This window comes from Gopherus evgoodei, chromosome 8, assembly GCF_007399415.2.
Source record: "Gopherus evgoodei ecotype Sinaloan lineage chromosome 8, rGopEvg1_v1.p, whole genome shotgun sequence".
In the NCBI taxonomy this organism is placed as follows: Eukaryota; Metazoa; Chordata; order Testudines; family Testudinidae; genus Gopherus; species Gopherus evgoodei.
Genome location: NC_044329.1, coordinates 64,205,078 through 64,223,159, shown reverse-complemented (window position 1 = coordinate 64,223,159; position 18,082 = coordinate 64,205,078). Strand labels below are relative to the sequence as shown.

The 18,082-nt window shown below is 40.5% G+C and overlaps 1 protein-coding gene across 1 annotated transcript; it reads right to left on the bottom strand.

Annotated features, from left to right (window-relative positions):
* Window positions 1-317: 317 nt before the first annotated feature.
* RGS21 (regulator of G protein signaling 21) lies at window positions 318-16,375 on the bottom strand. Its single transcript, XM_030573913.1, has 4 exons — window positions 16,363-16,375; window positions 16,176-16,256; window positions 8,984-9,150; window positions 318-521 (listed from the first exon to the last, which is right to left on the bottom strand). The coding sequence occupies exons 1-4, from the start codon at window positions 16,373-16,375 to the stop codon at window positions 318-320; spliced, it is 465 nt and encodes a 154-aa protein (XP_030429773.1).
* Window positions 16,376-18,082: the final 1,707 nt, after the last annotated feature.

Below are 18,082 nucleotides of genomic sequence, written 5' to 3'. Positions count from 1 at the left end.
ATTTCAAACCGGAAAACAGGACTTTTCATTTTGACAATTTTATACCTTTTAAAAAAAATTGTTGAGAAACTTTCCCATGAAAAGTTTGTTTGATGAATGAGCATTTTTGATGCAATACATTTCATCGAAAAATTCCCAAATATCTCTTAGTAATATTGTTATACATTTTAGTATAGTGTATTTTGTATTTCAGAAGGAAATGGGAATTCTTAGAAGTAGCGTGTATAACCACTTTAACAATATATTATTCTATACTTAGTTGCAATGGAAGGTATAGAGTAGATTCATAATCCTTGTGTCTTTGATATTTACCTTATTCACAAAAATGGGAGCCATCTTTTCTGGTTTCCATTCTGTTGCTTATTTACCAGTTCCTTATAAACTTCTGACCTTAGAAACCTAGGGAAAGAGTCCTTGGCCATGAGACTGTAGATCAGTCTCTGAGCATCATCAAAACATTTCAGGGTTGGTTCCGAGATATTCTGAGAGATGTGGTCTCTGGTAGTGAAGTCAATATTAATCTGGGGAAAGTAAGGTGTAATAAAATTAGTTAAAATTTTACTGGAGAGTTGAAGTTTGTATTCGTGCAGGATGCAAATATTATTTGAATTTTTTCTCAGAATATGCTGTCTGATGCAAACTATCACGTAGTTAATGCCTTTATTTTCCAGCACATTGAATATTAGTTTATTTTGGCTCCCTGGGCTTAAAGAGAGAGTATCACAGAAAGAAGATAAAAAATGCTTTTGATTATCTAAGTATAGATCAAGGCAGGAAATTCTAGCTCTTTATAATAGAAAAAGGAAAGCATTTGCATTTCCTTTCAGAGACCTGCCCTTTGCAAAATATGTTCTATAACACATACAACTCAATCAACCGAGATACCTTAATTGTCCAGCCATTGTAGGGCTATTTGAATGTTAACTATTAACTAAAGGGAATTCTGTTCTCCTGATGAATTGCAGATGTGTAACTTATTAATCATAGGGGAAGTAATAAGTGTCTTTTGAGGTGAAAATAGACTACCTACTTGTTCTTTTAATTGGCTAATTATTAATAATAATAAAGCTATGGTCCATGAGTGCAGGATGATCACACAGGACTGACTCTGGGAAGGGTTCAGCAACATTTACTACTGTGCACCTGGACCAATATCCAAATGGTTGGCTCAGAGTTGTATGGTGTTTGAGGGGGTGCTCATTCTGTGTGGGCTCGTAGTGCAAGTCACTGTCTAGTCCATAGTTATTGCACCATTACACCCACAGAAATGTAAAATTGGGCTGATGAAATAGGTTGGCTTTATTATCTGCTGAATGCTTGATAGGCCAGGAACCAAACTGTAGTTGAACTAACACAATAGCTGAATGTGCTTCTGAATGTGGACTGATAAACTGTTCTTCTGTTTATGGAAGCATGTGTTTTATCATAATTTTGTGAATTCTTTGGATTTATCAGTGTGAAGATTATTGATACTTTTATCATCAGGCAGGTATTTTTCTTCAAATATTTATGAAACTATTATTTCTAATTTCCATTACAGGAATAGAATTTTTATTTTCAAAACGGTTTATTGTTGGTGACTTACTCTCCTCCAGCACTCAGAATGGGTCACTATGACCTGACAGTCACTGGAGAGAATAGACAAGCAATATTACTTGACCAGAACCCCCATCCCCAAATAATCATCTCTCCTGTTACAGAAGTGGGACACAGGGGCTGGGAGTCAGGAGAGTGTCAGGGCCTCTGTCCAGTGGGGGAAGGGCATTGCCTCTGTGTTCTAGGACTCCTATCTGGAAAGTATTATCTAGCCAGGGCTGTGCTGAAAGGCCCAGCTACTCAGAGGGGCTATCATGGGGGCCAAAACTCATTGTGGGCAGGAAGTTGGGAGGAATGGTGCCTGGTGTCATGCACTACTTGTAGTTTGCAGGGCTGCTAGTAACAGGTCAGATTCTGTACCAGATATGGACTGGCTACAGCACTTCCTTCTTAGAGAGATACACCAGAGATATGTTCACTGTAAAATTCTTTATTGCATTGTCAGTAATGGCTATTGTGAGCTTAAGTCTTAATGTATGTTACACACAGTGCCATCTAGTACAACACAATCTAACATTCTATTAGATCTCCTCTTTAAGTTTTATATTTCTACCATTTTACAAAATCACGCTATCTTGAGTTCAGTAGATCAGTTTGTTAAGTATCTGTGAATCATACTGATTTTCTAATTACACAGCTTAAACATATATTAACTTGGTCACCTGTCTGTCCATTCATTTCAATGACTGGATATGGTTGGTTTGGAAACTTTGAGTTGTCATCTTCTTGTTCTGTGTCTGTCATCTGTAGAATTTGCTTGCTCTGTTGATTATTTTTTAATGAGGAACAAATTGTAGATGCTGACAGTTTCTGTTGAACTCTCTACTGTCTGTCTCAGTCATATATGATCTGGGTGATTAATTCTCTTTCTTTGTGACAGCTGGAATTTTCTATCCTTTATTTTCTCCATCCAGTTTGACACAAACACTGTTCTAGATCTGGTAGTTCTCTGAGAGACATCTGTTATGAAATCTTTTGGAAGCTCTTTTTTGCATTTTTATCTAATTTGACTTCTCTCTTTCTGTCCAGCTACTTTGGAGATAGACTCTTTTCCAAAATTGGAACACTAGTTCTGAGTTGTCTTCCCATCAGGAGTTGTGCTGGACTATATCCAATAGCTGCTATCGGTGTTGATCTATAGCTCAGAAGAGCAAGGAATGGATCTTCCTGCTGCAGGATTTTCTTGGTTGTCTGTACAGCTGTTTCAGCCTCTCCATTCACTTGCTAGTTGCTAGTAATACAATCAAAATCATATTTCATTGAGAATGATTTAAATTCTGCTATATGAATTGCTGTCCATTGTCTATCACTAGATGTTCTGGAATATTGAAATGAGCAAAAATGCACTTCAGTTTCTCAATAACACTGTGATATGTTATGTTTTTTAAATACATTATTTTTATATACTTGGAAAAATAGTCTGCTACAGGTAATGAAGTCCTCTGAAATCACACAAATCTGCAGCTAGTCTCTTCCCAGATCTGTCTGGGGTAGAGGAGGTTTTATTAAAGCTTCTTTGTGTTATTTTGGTCTATTAGTTCTGCAACTTTCATATGCAGAAGCTTTAATCTTTACACCTTTGCTGATGCCCAGTCACCACACTGACTGGCTCACCTGTTCATGGCATTTGGTTAATCCTTGATGTTGTTCATGGATGAGGTTTAGGATTTCACCTTTCATTTTGTTTGGAATTACAGTGCAATCACCTTTAATCATTAGTCCATCTGGCTTGCTTAATTGTCCATTTACTCAAACTAGCCTCCTGTCACTTCATTCATGCCCTTTAGGGCCAGCTGGCCCAAGTAGCTAACGTAACTTCTTGAAGCTGCATGTCTGCCACGGTGTTTTTTTGTAGCTGGTGTAGTCTCGTTTCTGATACTGGTCTGTATGTATCTATAGCATCCATGTATGCCCTTACATCGTCTTCAAGATTATGGGTGTGATGCTGGTCTCTGGAACAGTGTGTCTGTTACTACCTGATTTTTGCCAGGAACACATATAGCAACTGAGTTAAATCACATCAACATTATTGATAGATGCTGGCATCACAGCAGTGCTTGATCCCAGTCTTTTCCATTGATGACAGTTACAAGTGGCTTATAGTCTGTTATCAGTATATAAGAATCCAGTTCACACAGATATTTGTAAAATATCCTGTGCTTGCCAGGCACTCCTTTTCAACCTGTGCATATAGTTTTTCTGCTTCTATGAGTGTGTGAGATCAAAATGCAACTGGCTTCCACTTGTTGCAATGATACACCATCTGCCCCATAGCTGCTAGCATTTGGAGTGACCATTGTGGGTTTAGTCACATCACAGTACTTGCAGCAAAGAGTCCTGTGGCACCTTATAGACTAACAGATGTATTGGAGCATGAGCTTTCGTGGGTAAATAGCCACTTTGTTGGATGCATGTCTGATACTTGATCACAGTACTTGAGTACTGGAGCTGTTGAGATAATTTCTTTTACCTTTCTAAAGGCAATTTCTTGATTTGACCCCCATAGCAAAGATGTGTTGGATTTTAACAGTTAATTCAATGGTTTTGTCACTATAGAAAGGTCTTGTAGGTATCGACCAAAGTAATTTACCATCCTCAGTACACGTCTCCATTCAGGTACATTTGTTGGTGCATTCAATTCTCAAATAGCTTTTACTTTCTCAGAGCTAGTACTGATTCCATCTTGGTTCATCGTCTGTCCTAAAAACTCAATTTGAGACATTTGGAAAATGATTTTTTCTTTGTTTAGCTTCAGTACAGACTGACTGATTAAGCTTAGAACTTCACTGAGGGTTTTGTTGTGTTCTTCAATCAAAGGATCCATATAATAAAATATCATCCATGAAAACTACAACTTCATTTATGTTTCTTAACAGTTCTGCCACCTTTCTTTGGAAAATTTCAGGTGCACTGGTAATCCCAAGAGCTAATCTTCAAAAGCAAAATCTCCCAAAGGGTATGATGAATATTGCCAGTTTAAAAGTCTTTTGGCTAAAGGAAGTAGCCAGCATCTGTTTGAGACATCTGTTTAGAGAATACTGTAGCTTCTTTGTTTTGGGGAGAAAGTCATCCATTGTGGGAGAATCAGTTTTTCTCTCACAGCTGTTTCATTTAAATCTTTAAGATCCATACAGATTTGTATTTTTCCATTTTTCTTTATAACCAGGATTACTGGAGCACATCATGGTGTTGGTTCAGATTTTCTCAATAATGCCTATATTCTCCATTCTCTTTAACTTAGTTTTCACTTTATGAAACAATGGGATAGGAATCCTGCAAGGTGTATATACATAACATTATTCAGCATTGTCTTTTAAGATTATTTGTACTGGATCTCCTTTCAAAAGCCCAATATCTCCAAATATTTTGAGTTCTCACACCTTTCTCACTAGACTCATCATGACTGCCATAATATCTCTCAGAAGATTATTGGTCTTTGATCTTTTGATCACATAAATTCTGAATGCAAAACTTTTGTCTTTGTAAATTTTTTCTCTGGTGAACTGGCACATGCAGTTCAGATTACCTCCAGAGCTAGTCAAGGAGATATCAAGTAATTTTAGCTCTGGGAGAGATTATAGGTGATTGTAAGTCCCTTTTGAGACGATTGTCACATTTGATACTTAGTCATTTTAAAGTTAATAGTCTTCCCAGGAATATTCAGTTTCACTCTCCAGGCAGGCTGTGTCACCAGATGTGATAGATCCCACAAAAAATGACTCTTGATTGTCTGAAATAGTAGTTAACTCTCTGACTGCCTTGGGATGGCAAACAGTTGCAAAATGTCCATATTTTGTGCATTTATTACGTATTTCATATTTAGCGTGACACATGTCTTAAGCTATGAATTTTTCCAAATCCTCTGCATTTAGTCTGAAATTCTTTGTAGCCTGGGACTCCCTCATAGTCTCAAGGCTTCTATATTAATGATTTTTGGTTCTCATGATATGTCTGTTTACAGTTTCTAAGCTTGTTTCAGGTTTTTAAAGTCAGTCCTGCCTCTTCTTCCGTTGTTTGACTAGCTCAGACTGCTTTGCTAGTGGGGTAGCAGCTTGTAGATTTAAATTTTGTATTTATTTGTTGTTTCTGTGAAATGCTTTTATCTCTAGGCTCAGTGATTAGACTGTCTTGATATTTTCATGTTTTGCAGTTCCAAAATCAGAGTTTTCAGCCAATGCATGCAGAACTCTTATAAAAGAGTCAACATTTTCTCCTCATTCTTGAATTCTCTGGTGAAAACATGCTCTTTCATAAGCCACATTTCTCTGAGGTATAAAGTATGAAATCAAACACATACAGAACCCTTTCATAATACTCTTTGTGACAATCTTCAGTAAAGGCAAAAGATTTAAAGATATGCGTTGCCTGCTTCCCCATAGCATAAATTAATGAAGATACCTGAATATTTTCAGTTTCCTGGTGGAGTTTTGTAGCAGTTCAAAATCTTGCAAAATACTGGTTCCAGTCTGTCCATTCTAAAGGTCTTGAAAACGAAAGTTCTCAGGGGCACTGAAGAGTGGCTTGTTGATTAAATTGATCCTGCAATATTTGTTGATTCATTCTTTCTGTTTGCAACATTTGTTGCTATTTTTCTTCTATTTGTACACTCCTCTGGCACCAGTTAGACTATCTTTACTTCTGACACAGTGCGATATGCTTCTTGTATTGAGTTGACTGCAGGGCTGCTACTAGAATGTCAGACTCTTGTAACAGATATGGACTGGCTACAGAGTTTCCTTCTTAGAGAGACACACCAGAGATGTGTCCACTATAAGATGCTCTATTGCACTGCTAAGAAGGATGGCTGTTGTGAGCTTAATGAAGGTATGTTACACATGGCACCTCCTAGTGAACAGTATAATACAGTTTAGCATTCTGTTACACCTGGTACTTAAGGGGGGCAGCAAGCAGGGGCTACTCAGTGGGAGTAGGTGCCCTGTATTCATGGGAGGCAGCAGGCAGGTGGTAGGGGAGTGTCGGGAGAGGGACAGTGTTCTAGGTACTCAGGAGAGACAGTGGGCAGGGACTGTGGGGTGCCTGGAGGAGGAAGAGGTACTCTGTATTCATAGGGGGCGTAAGGTTGTGGGCTGCCTGGGGATAGTGGGTGAGTGGAGAGGGATGCCTCAGAGGGGAGAGGGGTACCTGGTACTCACAACGGGCAGCAAATAGATGAGAGAGGGTGCTGAAGGGGTGCCCAGCACTCACAGGGGGCATCAGAGAAGAGGTGTCTGTTACTCACCACAATGCAGCAGTTAAGGAAGCCTTCTGTTCCTTGTGGACCTGTTGCTGCAAAGGTCAGGTCAGGTGGTCTTTGCTGCCAGGACCCAGCTCCCTGCTCATTTTGCTTACTCACTGCAGAGCAGCTGCCACTGACCAGAATATCTGCCCTCTGCAGTGGCACACTGTGCCATCTGGCAGGTACTCTGCATGGAGGGACCAAGCCACCATCTCTCCTTCCAGAGTGAGGAGTTCGGTCCAGGGACTTCTGGCATGTCCAAAATTTGGGTGAAAATTAGTAAAAGTCAAATAATTTTTTTTAAACCCAGGAATTTTTCAAGGAAAATTGGTAAAAAATAAAAATGAAGGGCCTTATATATACTGCAGTCCTAAAGGACATTTAAATGTTTTGTTTTGCTAAAAAAAATAAAGTCTGAGTGTTACTTTACCTCGTGCAGAAGAAACAACATATCATAAAATAATTTTTAAAAAGGGAGATTCATGAGCAGATAAGTACTAAACTAGAGTCCCTGCCATTTAGTTACATTTACTTGGTGTTACCAGCATTTAATTATAATAATATCCTTTTTGCTAACATCTGCAATTTCAGACAGATAATTTCCCTCATGTTTTTCATGCTTCAAATCCAGAGGCATTGAATACCTGCAATTCCCATTGACTTCAGCAAGACAAATATTATAGGATTTGGCCCATAATTTCTGTAATTTTGTTTGTAGTAATAATAATAATAATAATTAATGTAAAAGAACTTTGATCAGTCATAAGACATCGGGACATTTAAAACACTGTTACTTTCAAAAGTAGAGGGATCAGTGCAAAGACCACTGAGGGAGCACACATCATAAGGTAATTAATTCACATATTTCTTCATTCACACAAAACATTTTCTTTCATGATCAAATTGAACATTGTGAAGGAGTATTTCAAAGGGAATGTTTCAATATTTATCACATCAAAAAATCTGTGTTAAAGGAAATGAACAAATAGTAGCCAGTAGCACACTTGGAGGGAATATAATTTATCGTATCATAAAGAAGCATATAGTCAATGAAAAGCCAAGAAAAGTAAATGCATAGCCACTATTGCCAACCCCAACCATTCAAAAATCATGAGATTGGCTTAATAATCATGAGATGCATAAACTAATAAATGTGTGAGGGTTTTTATGTGCCTTATGGGTTTTGAAGCTTAGAGGGATGCCACCTGCCCTCAAAGTGTGTGAGAGCTTTTAAGGGTCAAAATTCAGCCTCAGATACACATGCAAAAATATGTCCTTCCCCTGATTACTCTGAGGGGGCTCCTCTTATCCTTCTCCACCCCAATGTGAGGAAGCTGCCATCTAATCTCTCTCCTACCCCATCACTATCACTCCACCTTCTTCAGCCTCCCTTTACCCTCCATTAGAATTGCACAGGAAGTCTGCTTCTCCCTACCCCGTCTGCCAGTGTCCTGCTCCTCCCACATTCTGCACATGCACCTTTTACAGGGTCTCCGATGCTCCTCAGAGTCTGTTTCCTAACTGTCTTGTCGAGAGCCCGGTCTAGAGGACCATCTAGGGGACCATTTTGACTGTGGGAGGTGGCAGCCATATTTATTAAAGTGAGCCTCCCTGCCACAAACAAATAGACTGCAGTGAAATAGCCATCATACTCTTTTCAACCCCCTTGAGAGTAATGGGAAGTGATAGTCATTCTGAGTAAGGGAAAAATTGCAACATGACGAACGGTAACCCTCATGAGACAGGTGAAAAAAGCCCAAAATTGCTAAAGCCATGATAAAATTGAAAGTTGGCAATAATGCATACCTCTCCATGCATCAAAATGAGAATGCATACATTAAGAGGTAGCACTGAACCCAAACCCTGTGTAATGTTTACTTGAAGTGTATATTCAGACACTAGGTGTCTCTGTGTGCTTTTCAGAGTTCTAAAAAAGGGTGTATTCCCTAGTAAATGAGAAAAGCAAAGCTGGAACTCAAGCTGCTTGGAAGCCTGTTTGGCTTTCTGTAGTTGTAGTTACTTGTCTTTCATAAATGCTTCCTGTTGTAGATACACTGTGATCTTGAATATCATGACATTCTGGATCTGAGCTTTGCAACTTGAGGACTATCCTGGGAAACTATCTGAAGAAAGTAAAAATGACTGTTTTACCTCCCTTGGAGCATCAGCCCGGATAAATTCTGAATAAATCTTTTGGGCTTTTGAGGCAATTTTAGCAGAAGACTTAGTTTTCTTGAAGTCCTCACAGGCCATCCAGAAGTCAATGTTCTCCTCACTGAACTCAGACTTCAGGAATGTTCTAAAGGCAGCCAAGCCGTCTGCAGAAATAGAAAAATAAATTAGAAGACATATATAACCTATGTAGCAGTCGAGAGGGTAAATCATGTTAGGGTCCAAAATCTCAGTCCTTCTGTTCTTATTCAGTCTACAAACCCTTAGAACAAATTCAGCCTTTTGTTAGACTCAAACAAAACCTCTTTCATTTCAATGGAATTGTACGAGTATAACAGAGGGTTGATTTTGGAACTTTGAATTGAATGGGAGTCTTGTCTGAGAAAGGACCACAGGATTTTGCTTTGTCAGCATAACCAAATGTTAACATTTGGGGATTGATCTCTCGGACAAACTCCCATTGAAGAAAGATAGTTGGTTTCTATTAGTTTCCCCCATGCTTCCCTTCAAATATTCAAAGTCATCAATAAGAGTTTTTTCCTGTTCAGAATTGCAAAATTTGACATGTGAAAAGTAATTTTAATGGGAAGATATTTACTCGTATTAGAAAGACTAACTAATTCATGAAAAATCTCAACTTTCCACTATTTACAGTATCACTGTAGTTCATATGAAAATTATACACCATCAGAAAATGTTTTGGTATTTAAGTACTATGTTGGGACCTGGGAGATGCCTGTTCAGTTCTTGACTCTGCCACAGAATTCCAGTGTGGCCTTGTGAACTCACTTAATCTCTCTTTGCCTCAATTCCCCAATAGTAGATAGGGGATATCCAGGAACGAGGCTGCCCAGAGACGGGGACAAGTGGGGCAATTTGCCCTGGGCCCCACAGGGACCCCCACGAGAGTTTTTTGGGGGCCCCCAGAGCTTCTTCCACTCCGGGACTTCAGCGGCGGGGGGGTTCTTCCACTCCGGGGCGGAAGGATCCCCCCCGCTGCCAAATTACCGCTGAAGCAGGACCCGCCGCTGAAGTGCCGAATCTTTTGTGGTAATTCGGCAGTGGGGGTCCCCCACGGCGGGTCTTTGGGGCACTTCGGCGTCGGATCCCGGAGTGGAAGGACCCCTGTCGCCGAATTACTGCCGAAGCTGGGGCCCCCTGCTGCCGAAGACCCCAGGCCCTCTGAATCCTCTGGGCGGCCCTGTCCAGGAAATTCAGTTAATCTTGTCTATTTAGATAATAAGAGCTCCAGGGTTGGGAGTTTCTCTTTCTGTGTGTTTCTACAGTGCCAACTGCCATGGAGTTTTAATCTTGGTTGATGTCTCCAGGTACTAGTAGGTAATACAGATAAGAAGTAATAATCCTGTTCTCCACATTGTCATTTTAAAACAATTTTCTCCCATTCAGGAAATCCATTTCAGACTGATCCTGAGACAGTCTGTGGAAATTTAAAGCTTATTTTGGGAGAGTGAAACTATAATTTTATTTAAAGCCCATGTAAATGAAAAGGGAATATTTAAGAATGCAATTTAAATTCAAGTTTTAAGACTTTATGCCTTTCAATTGAAAACTCCATCTGGCAACTGTACTTTAAATGCAGAGAAATTCATTATGTTCTTGAAAGCTGTACAGGATTTGTATTGAAATTGGCATTGAAATGGGAATGATGATGGGAATTTTGTCTACCAGTAGTTTCCTTGTTACAGAACTCTAGACTGATCCTGCTCCCACTGAGGTCAGTGTGACTTTTACAATTAACTTCAATGAGAGCAAAATAAAACCCTTTGCTATGTTACAACCAGGGGAAGGGCCAGGGAAGTATAAAAAGGGCAAGAGCTGTCTCTTACTCTGTAGATAGCACATAGCACTTCTCATTATCTGGACTAAATCAGGTGTGTGTCCTGGGCCAAGGGAGAGGATGGCCAGAAACAATGACTGATAAATTAGGAATGGTGTATGATCTGAATTGCAGAGGCAAATTGGAAAGCTGCCGCTTACACAGCATGTGCCACTTGAGACAGGCATTCAGTTAAATCCTGAGGAATTAATGCAAAAAACAAACAAACAAACAAAAAAACTCTGTTCCACCTGCCATACAAAGAAGCCACCAAACAAAAGAGCCCCATGAGAAACCACACAACCCAGGAACAACATAGCTCAACCTATGGGTGAAATGTAGCAGGAGTGACGGTGCAACCCCTACAGTTAACTGTTTCCAGCCTATCCTCTTTCTTTCAGTCACTGATAACTTCCCTACATTTTCACCTTTTTGGCTGAATGTTTTGTTTTTGTTCTATCTCTGCATGAAGATGAACTGGAGAGGGAGGAGGGGTATGGTTGGAAGGGAGATTTAAGTAAAATCAGTTCAACTGCAATGGAGGATGGGCAAGGAGAGTGGAAAACATCCTTTCTTGTTTAAAAAACAACAACTTGCAAGCAATTTTTGAATGGCTCAACAGTCACAATGGCTTGGGGTTTAAAGTTGATGTGGAAATAGCCCTGTCAGAGGAAAAGTGCTTTTGCATGTTCCAAAGATAATTGGTTTGGTTGGAGTTACCAGTGCATATCAATGCACTGAGCATGCACAGATTTCTTCCACTTAGCTTGTAAAGTGAGCAGTTAAGAGAAGATTCTCTGTGCACGCATGGCTACTTTAGGAGCACAGTTTAGAAATAACAGTAACAGGAAAAATTAGTTGGTCTATTTAGGCAACCTAAATTATCTTGGAAAGCTCCAGTCCTGTTATACTTATATGGTTAACTCTGAGCATGTGAGTAGTCTTACTGAAGTGTATAAATTGAAGCTCATATGTTTGCAAGATCAGGGCCTACGTTGTCTTTGTGATATAACTGCCTTGTTCTTTCAGTGGCACCTGAGGAAGGCTGGTTGAAAAGAAAATGAATAGAATATAGCTGCTTACTGCATATTAAGCATTGTATTACAAAAAAGACCTTAGGAAAAACAGAATATATCACATTAACAGTTTAACAGCTTAAATCTCAGTTCTACAAAAGTCCTTAAATTTACATAATTTTGGCTATGTAAAGGATCCTGTGACCTATAAACTGCTTGGCTATGTAAAGGATCCTGTGACCTATAAACTGCTTTGTGCCATCTAGCAAGGGGGTTACAAGACTATCTTGATCCTGGTATGTACATTCTGCTTCAGCAAAGACTATCATGTAAACTCTTAAATGAAAGCCAGGGTCACACTGGTAGTTAATATTGTGAAATGTATGTACAGGTACTATGTAAGGAGTTATATATGTATAATGAAAATGTGTTTTAAAGTCTGTGTCAAGGCAGAGTTGACAAACAGGCTTTCTGTCACACAAAAGATGTTTATTGACCTGTCTCTGTGCCAGCATGTTAAGCAGTGTCAGCTAACACAATGGTTACATATTAACATACAAAGTTAATGGGGGATGTGAAATCAACAGAGCAGCTGGTCTGTACACTCTTCCCTTGGGGACAGAAGACCTGGTATTTCGGTTCAATGGATAAGGGACTGTACACTACATAGGAATGCTTCAAAAGGACTTGGGGACTGGAGTGCACCTATTGTTGTCCTGCAAGGCAGAGTGATGGCTGGCATAGCCCAGAGAAGATTTTGGATAGCTAGTAGGCTGGTGGTGTCAGGGAGTCAATACCCAGTTAAGCACAAGCAAGTCTCCCTCTCTTTGGAAGCAGGAGAGTAACAAGGTGACTCTCAGAACTGGGTACCCGTAGAACTGTCACACTGTGTGAATGAGAATCAGGCCCTATGATGAAAACATGCTGTTCTCTACAATATTTTCATTGTCAGAAAGGCCTTAACAAACTGCAAAACCAAGAATTCCACAGGAATAGCTAAGTTTGTAGAGAGCAAAAAATGATGTGATATTACCTCATATTATGTGAGAAATAATATGTGATCATCTAATTATACCTACGGTGAAGATATAAGTTAATGTGTGAGTGGTGGGGAAGGTTGCTTTATCTGGTGCCTTAATGCTAGTCACTTTTTGGCCACATGCACCGCTGACTACACAGTTTAGTGGAACTTTCCCCTTGACCCATCTCTTTATGACCAGCTTCACCTCCTTTCCCAACTCTTCTTTTAACTTCTGGGCATCTGAATGGAGACATATTTATTTTGCATAATAGCAAAGTTCCAAGCTGGCAGAAATTAGGCTACTTTAAAACTTACACAGGGAGTCTGTGTGTGTGTGTGTGTGTGTGTGTGTGTGTGTGTGTGTGTGTGTGTAAGGGAGGTGAATGAGAGTAGCATAGCTCCCTCTTCTGCTAAAATCAGAGGAAGAACTCCTCTCTTCTCCTCTCCTCTCCTCTCAATGGTACAGTGCTGGAGTGCTGCATCATGGCTCCCCACCCAATCTGAATCTACTTTAACCACTGCACTTGCACCATATTTCTGACCAACTTAACTCCTGACTCTGTAAATTCTTACTCATGTGAGTAGCCTTTGTTTGCCTGTAGACAATGTATGTGAATAACTGTTTCCTGGATCAGAGCCCTGCAGTTAATATAATCACCAATTATATCTCCAGAGAATTTAGTCCCAAATCTTCAAGGTGCCATTGTTTAAAATATTTTGTGCACACGTGAATGGACAGGAACAGACTACTTATCTATTGCATTATTCTAATCCTGTAAATGTAGAGAAACTCTTCTGTACTCAGGTGTGAGACAGTAATTTCAGAAAACTCCCACTTCCTTGGATAGGAAAACGAATCCAAGTGGAGGACACTCTAGAAAGAGTTGGCCAAATTCTACCGTCCACTGCTATGAGTACTCGCATGGCCCCACAATATGCCAACATTTTTATGGCTGACTTAGAACAATGCTTCCTCAACTCTCATCCCCTAACACCCCTACTCTACTTGCCCTACACTGATGACATCTTCATTATCTGGAACCATGGAAAAGAAGCCCTTGAGGAATTCCATCAGGATTTCAACAATTTCCATCCCACCATCAACCTCAGCCTGGACCAGTCCACACAAGAGATTCTCTTCCTGGACACTACAGTCTTAATAAGCGATGGTCACATAAACACCACCCTATACCAGAAACTTACTGACTGCTATACTTACCTACATGCCTCCATCTTTCATCCAGACCACACCAGATGATCCATTGTCTACAGCCAAGCTCTACGATACAATCGCATTTGCTCCAATCCTTCAGACAGAGACAAACACCTACAGCAGGCCTGCACAACTCGTAAAGCGGCAAGGGCCATATTACTCCAAAGAAAACAGCTGAGGGCTGAACCCCCTCGACCCCGCCTACCCCCTCCAGCGCCGCCAAGCCCCCTCAAAACACAATACAAACATCCCAGCATCGCCTAGCCCCCCGAAATACTCCCCCCTGAGCACCACCCACCCCACGGAAACCAACCCTCCTTCCCCAGTGCTGCCCCACTGAAACAGCAGTATTAAACCTTGGTAATATGTTATAGTGGGCCTCTAAGGTAGTATAATTAAGGTAAAAGAAAAATGTCTTTTTGCTAAAAGTAGAATAAGATTTCCCCCCAACTTAGTAATCAATTGCCCTGTTTAATGAATGAGGTGTGACTGAGGAAGGCGTGGAAGGCAGCACCTCCAGACAGCTGCAACCCTTGGAGAGGGGATAGGAGCCAGACCAGATCAGTAGAACAGGTCAGCCACTGACTCTTCACTCCTCTCCTGAGCCCCCCACCCTCCCGCTCACCTCCTCAGCCCCCAACACTGCCCACCCACTCGCCTCTTCAGCCCCCCACCCTCCTGGCTCGCCTACTCAGATCCCGCCACAGCCCGCCCGCCCATTCACTGCCACTGCCCTCTCGCTCGCCTACTCAGTCCCCCACCCCACTGGCTCGCCTCCTCACCCTCCACCACTCCCCGCCTGCCTCTTCAGTCCCCCTCGCTCACCCGCCGCTTGCCTACTCACCCCCTGTGGGCCATACAGTGAGCCCACACGGGCCGCATGTGGCCCCCAGGCCGCATGTTGTGCAGTCGTGACCTACAGGAACTCTATCAATCATTCTTAAAACTACAGTACCCAACTGCTGAAGTGAAGAAACAGATTGACAGAGCCAGAAGAATATCCAGAAGTCACCTACTACAGGATAGGCCCAACAAAGAAAGTAACAGAATGCCACTAGCCGTCACCTTCAGCCCGCAATTAAAACCTTTCCAGAGCATCATCAAGGATCTACAACCTATCCTGCAGGATGATCCCTGACTCTCTCAGATCTTGGGAGACAGGCCAGTCCTCGCTTACACACAGTCCCCCAACCTGAAACAAATACTCCCCAACAACCACATACCACACAACAAAAACACTAACCCAGGAACCTATCCTTGCAACAAAGCCCATTGCCAACTCTGTCCACATATCTATTCAGGGTACACCATCATAGGACCTAATCATATCAGCCACACCATCAGGGTCTTGTTCACTTGCACATCTACCAATGTGATATATGCCATCATGTGCCAACAATGTCCCTCTGCCATGTACATTGGCCAAACTGTACAGTCTCTATGGAAAAGAATAAATGGACACAAATCAGATGTCAAGAATTATAACATTAAAAAACCAGTCGGAGAACATTTCATCCTCCCTGGGCACTCAATTACAGACCTGAAAGTGGCAATTCTGCAACAAAAAACCTTCAAAACAGACTCTAACGAGAAACTGCAGAACTGGAATTAATTTGCAAACTGGACACCATTAAATCAGGCTTGAATAAAGACTGGGAGTGGATGTGTCATTACACAAACTAAAAACTTTTTCCCCATGCTGTTTTTTCCCCTGCTGTCAGACGTTCTTGTCAATTGTTTGAAATGGGCCATCCTGATTCAGTACAAGTTTTTTTTTCCTGCTAATAATAGCCCGCCTTAATTGATTAGTTTTGTTGGAGTTGGTATGGCAACCCCCATTTTTTCATGTTCTCTGGGTATATATATTTTCCTACTGTATTTTCCACTGCATGCATCTGATGAAGTAGGTTTAAACCCATAAAAGCTTATGCCCAAATAAATATGTTAGTCTCTAAGGTGCCACAAGTACTACTTGGTATCTTTGGGCTTGAATCTAGTCCCACTGAAGTTGGTGCCAAAGCTCTCAGTGACCTCAGGTAAACAGAGTCAGTAGATATGTTTTTACAGTTACAGGTACTTCTTACCTTTATTTGCTAGTAGCGTGTCCACCGACTCAGACCATGCCATTGTTTCCCTAGGGGTTGACCTGTGGAAACAACATCTACCTTTGAAAATAGCATTGTGATCTTTTGCCTATGCAGTCTGTTAGTTTTTCTGTTGCTTGGACCATGTCATCATCACCTCATTAACAAAGCAAGATGAGTAACTTACAGCACTGCACCATATATCAAACAGTAAAAGGTTGAAAGGAAGTTTGACTGGTTTTAGCATACAGATAACCATAGAGCACTGCAAAATAGAATGTAATTTGACATTGGCAACTTGATTATTAATCTAGGAGACAGTAGTAATAATGTTTGCAATTGTCTGAACTATAATAAAGGTGCAGGAGAGATATTAGTCGCTGTTCTGTAGTGGAGTGCTGGATTTCTTTTCAACTTTGAATGGATTAACCATTAATTTATATGACACTTTTTGCTTGCAATGACTAAATTATCTAAAAGGTTATCACACTAGCAATGGTGTGATAAATGGGCTATTTCTCAGTTTCCTACTAGTATAAAAATCTGGATCCAGTCAGTTTTGCTTCTTAACAAGGTTTTGATTAAGTATTTGTTAAAGCTCTAATAATCTATCTTTTTTGTTTCCCACTGTCATTGGAGGCTCCCCCTCCCAAGAAAGCACAAGAATACAGTTACTCAAGAAATTTTCAGTTCTGGGCTGATGTATCTAAATCTAGGACCTGTCAGGGCAGAATAAGATTTTTTCCAAACTAGTTCATAATTTTAAGTGCTCCTTCCTTTTTTCCTTCCTTCCTTCCAGACTTGGTGCATATGGTCTAAAACAGTTTTGCAGAACATCTGAACTGTTATCCATTGTCTCTCTAATGAGTAAAACCTCATATTATGTAAGTCTTCCACCCTAGGGGGTATCCAATGCAGAGCAGTCAAGTGACTGTTTGTTTATATGTTCTGTTTATTAGGCTGGCTCCATTTTTTAAAAATATCCAGTTTCTGAAGATTTTACTGGACAGCAATGTTTATAGCACAATCTGTCTAGTTTAGATAATTTTTAAGTCACCTATCACTTATATTTTAGCATTTCATCAAGATGTGCTTTACATATTGATATACAGAGTGGAATGACTGTGCCATTCAAATATACGGCCACATCTACACTAAGGCCATGTCTACATTAGGAAAAAAAAGGTTTATTGTTAACTAAAATGTTATAATCCTAGCATAGACAAGGCAAGTTGTAGATTTAACACTTTAGTTGTCCTTATGGGTTTCTTTAATCAGCGAACATGTTCAAACTACAATTTGCCTTGTCTAAAATAGCATTTTAACGTGTTTTAAATATACCATTTTCCCCCTAGTGAAGGCCATGCTATGTGTAGTGAAGATGAGGATATGTGTAAATTAGGCCTGATCTACACTAAAAACTTATATCGACATAGCTACATCTCTGAGGGGTGTGAAAATACACATGACTGAGAGACATAGCTCTGCTCTCCCCATTCCCTGGGTAGACAGCACTAGGTAAACAGAAGAATTCTTCCATCAACCTAGCTATTGCCTCTCGGAGAAGTGGATTAACTACAGCAGTGGGAGAACCCTGTAGTGAGTGTCTACAGTGAACCCCTACAGCTGTGCCTCTGTAGCATTTTAAGTGTAGACATCAGAGTATTTTTCTATTAATTAATTGATTGTGAATGGCAAATGTTTGTGGCTTGCCCAAGGGATCAGCCTAGATAAACGATGACCAACAAACAGTCAGGGAGTATCAGTATGAGCCTTTCCAAGTGTGAAGTGTTCTGAGTTAATAAGTTCAAGGTAAAAATCTTGGTGAACTCATGGAGTAGATGACCTCTAGGATGAAGACAAACCACCAGCATACAGCACATTGGCATGAGGGGGAGTTTGGTTAC

Coding starts and splice junctions, on each gene's coding strand:
- RGS21 (XM_030573913.1), bottom strand. Junction 9,151..16,175: donor CACGCTACTAGCAAATAAAG/GTAAGAAGTACC, acceptor CTATTTCTGCAG/ACGGCTTGGCTGCCTTTAGA. Junction 522..8,983: donor GGGCTGATGCTCCAAGGGAG/GTAAAACAGTCA, acceptor TACTTTCCCCAG/ATTAATATTGACTTCACTAC.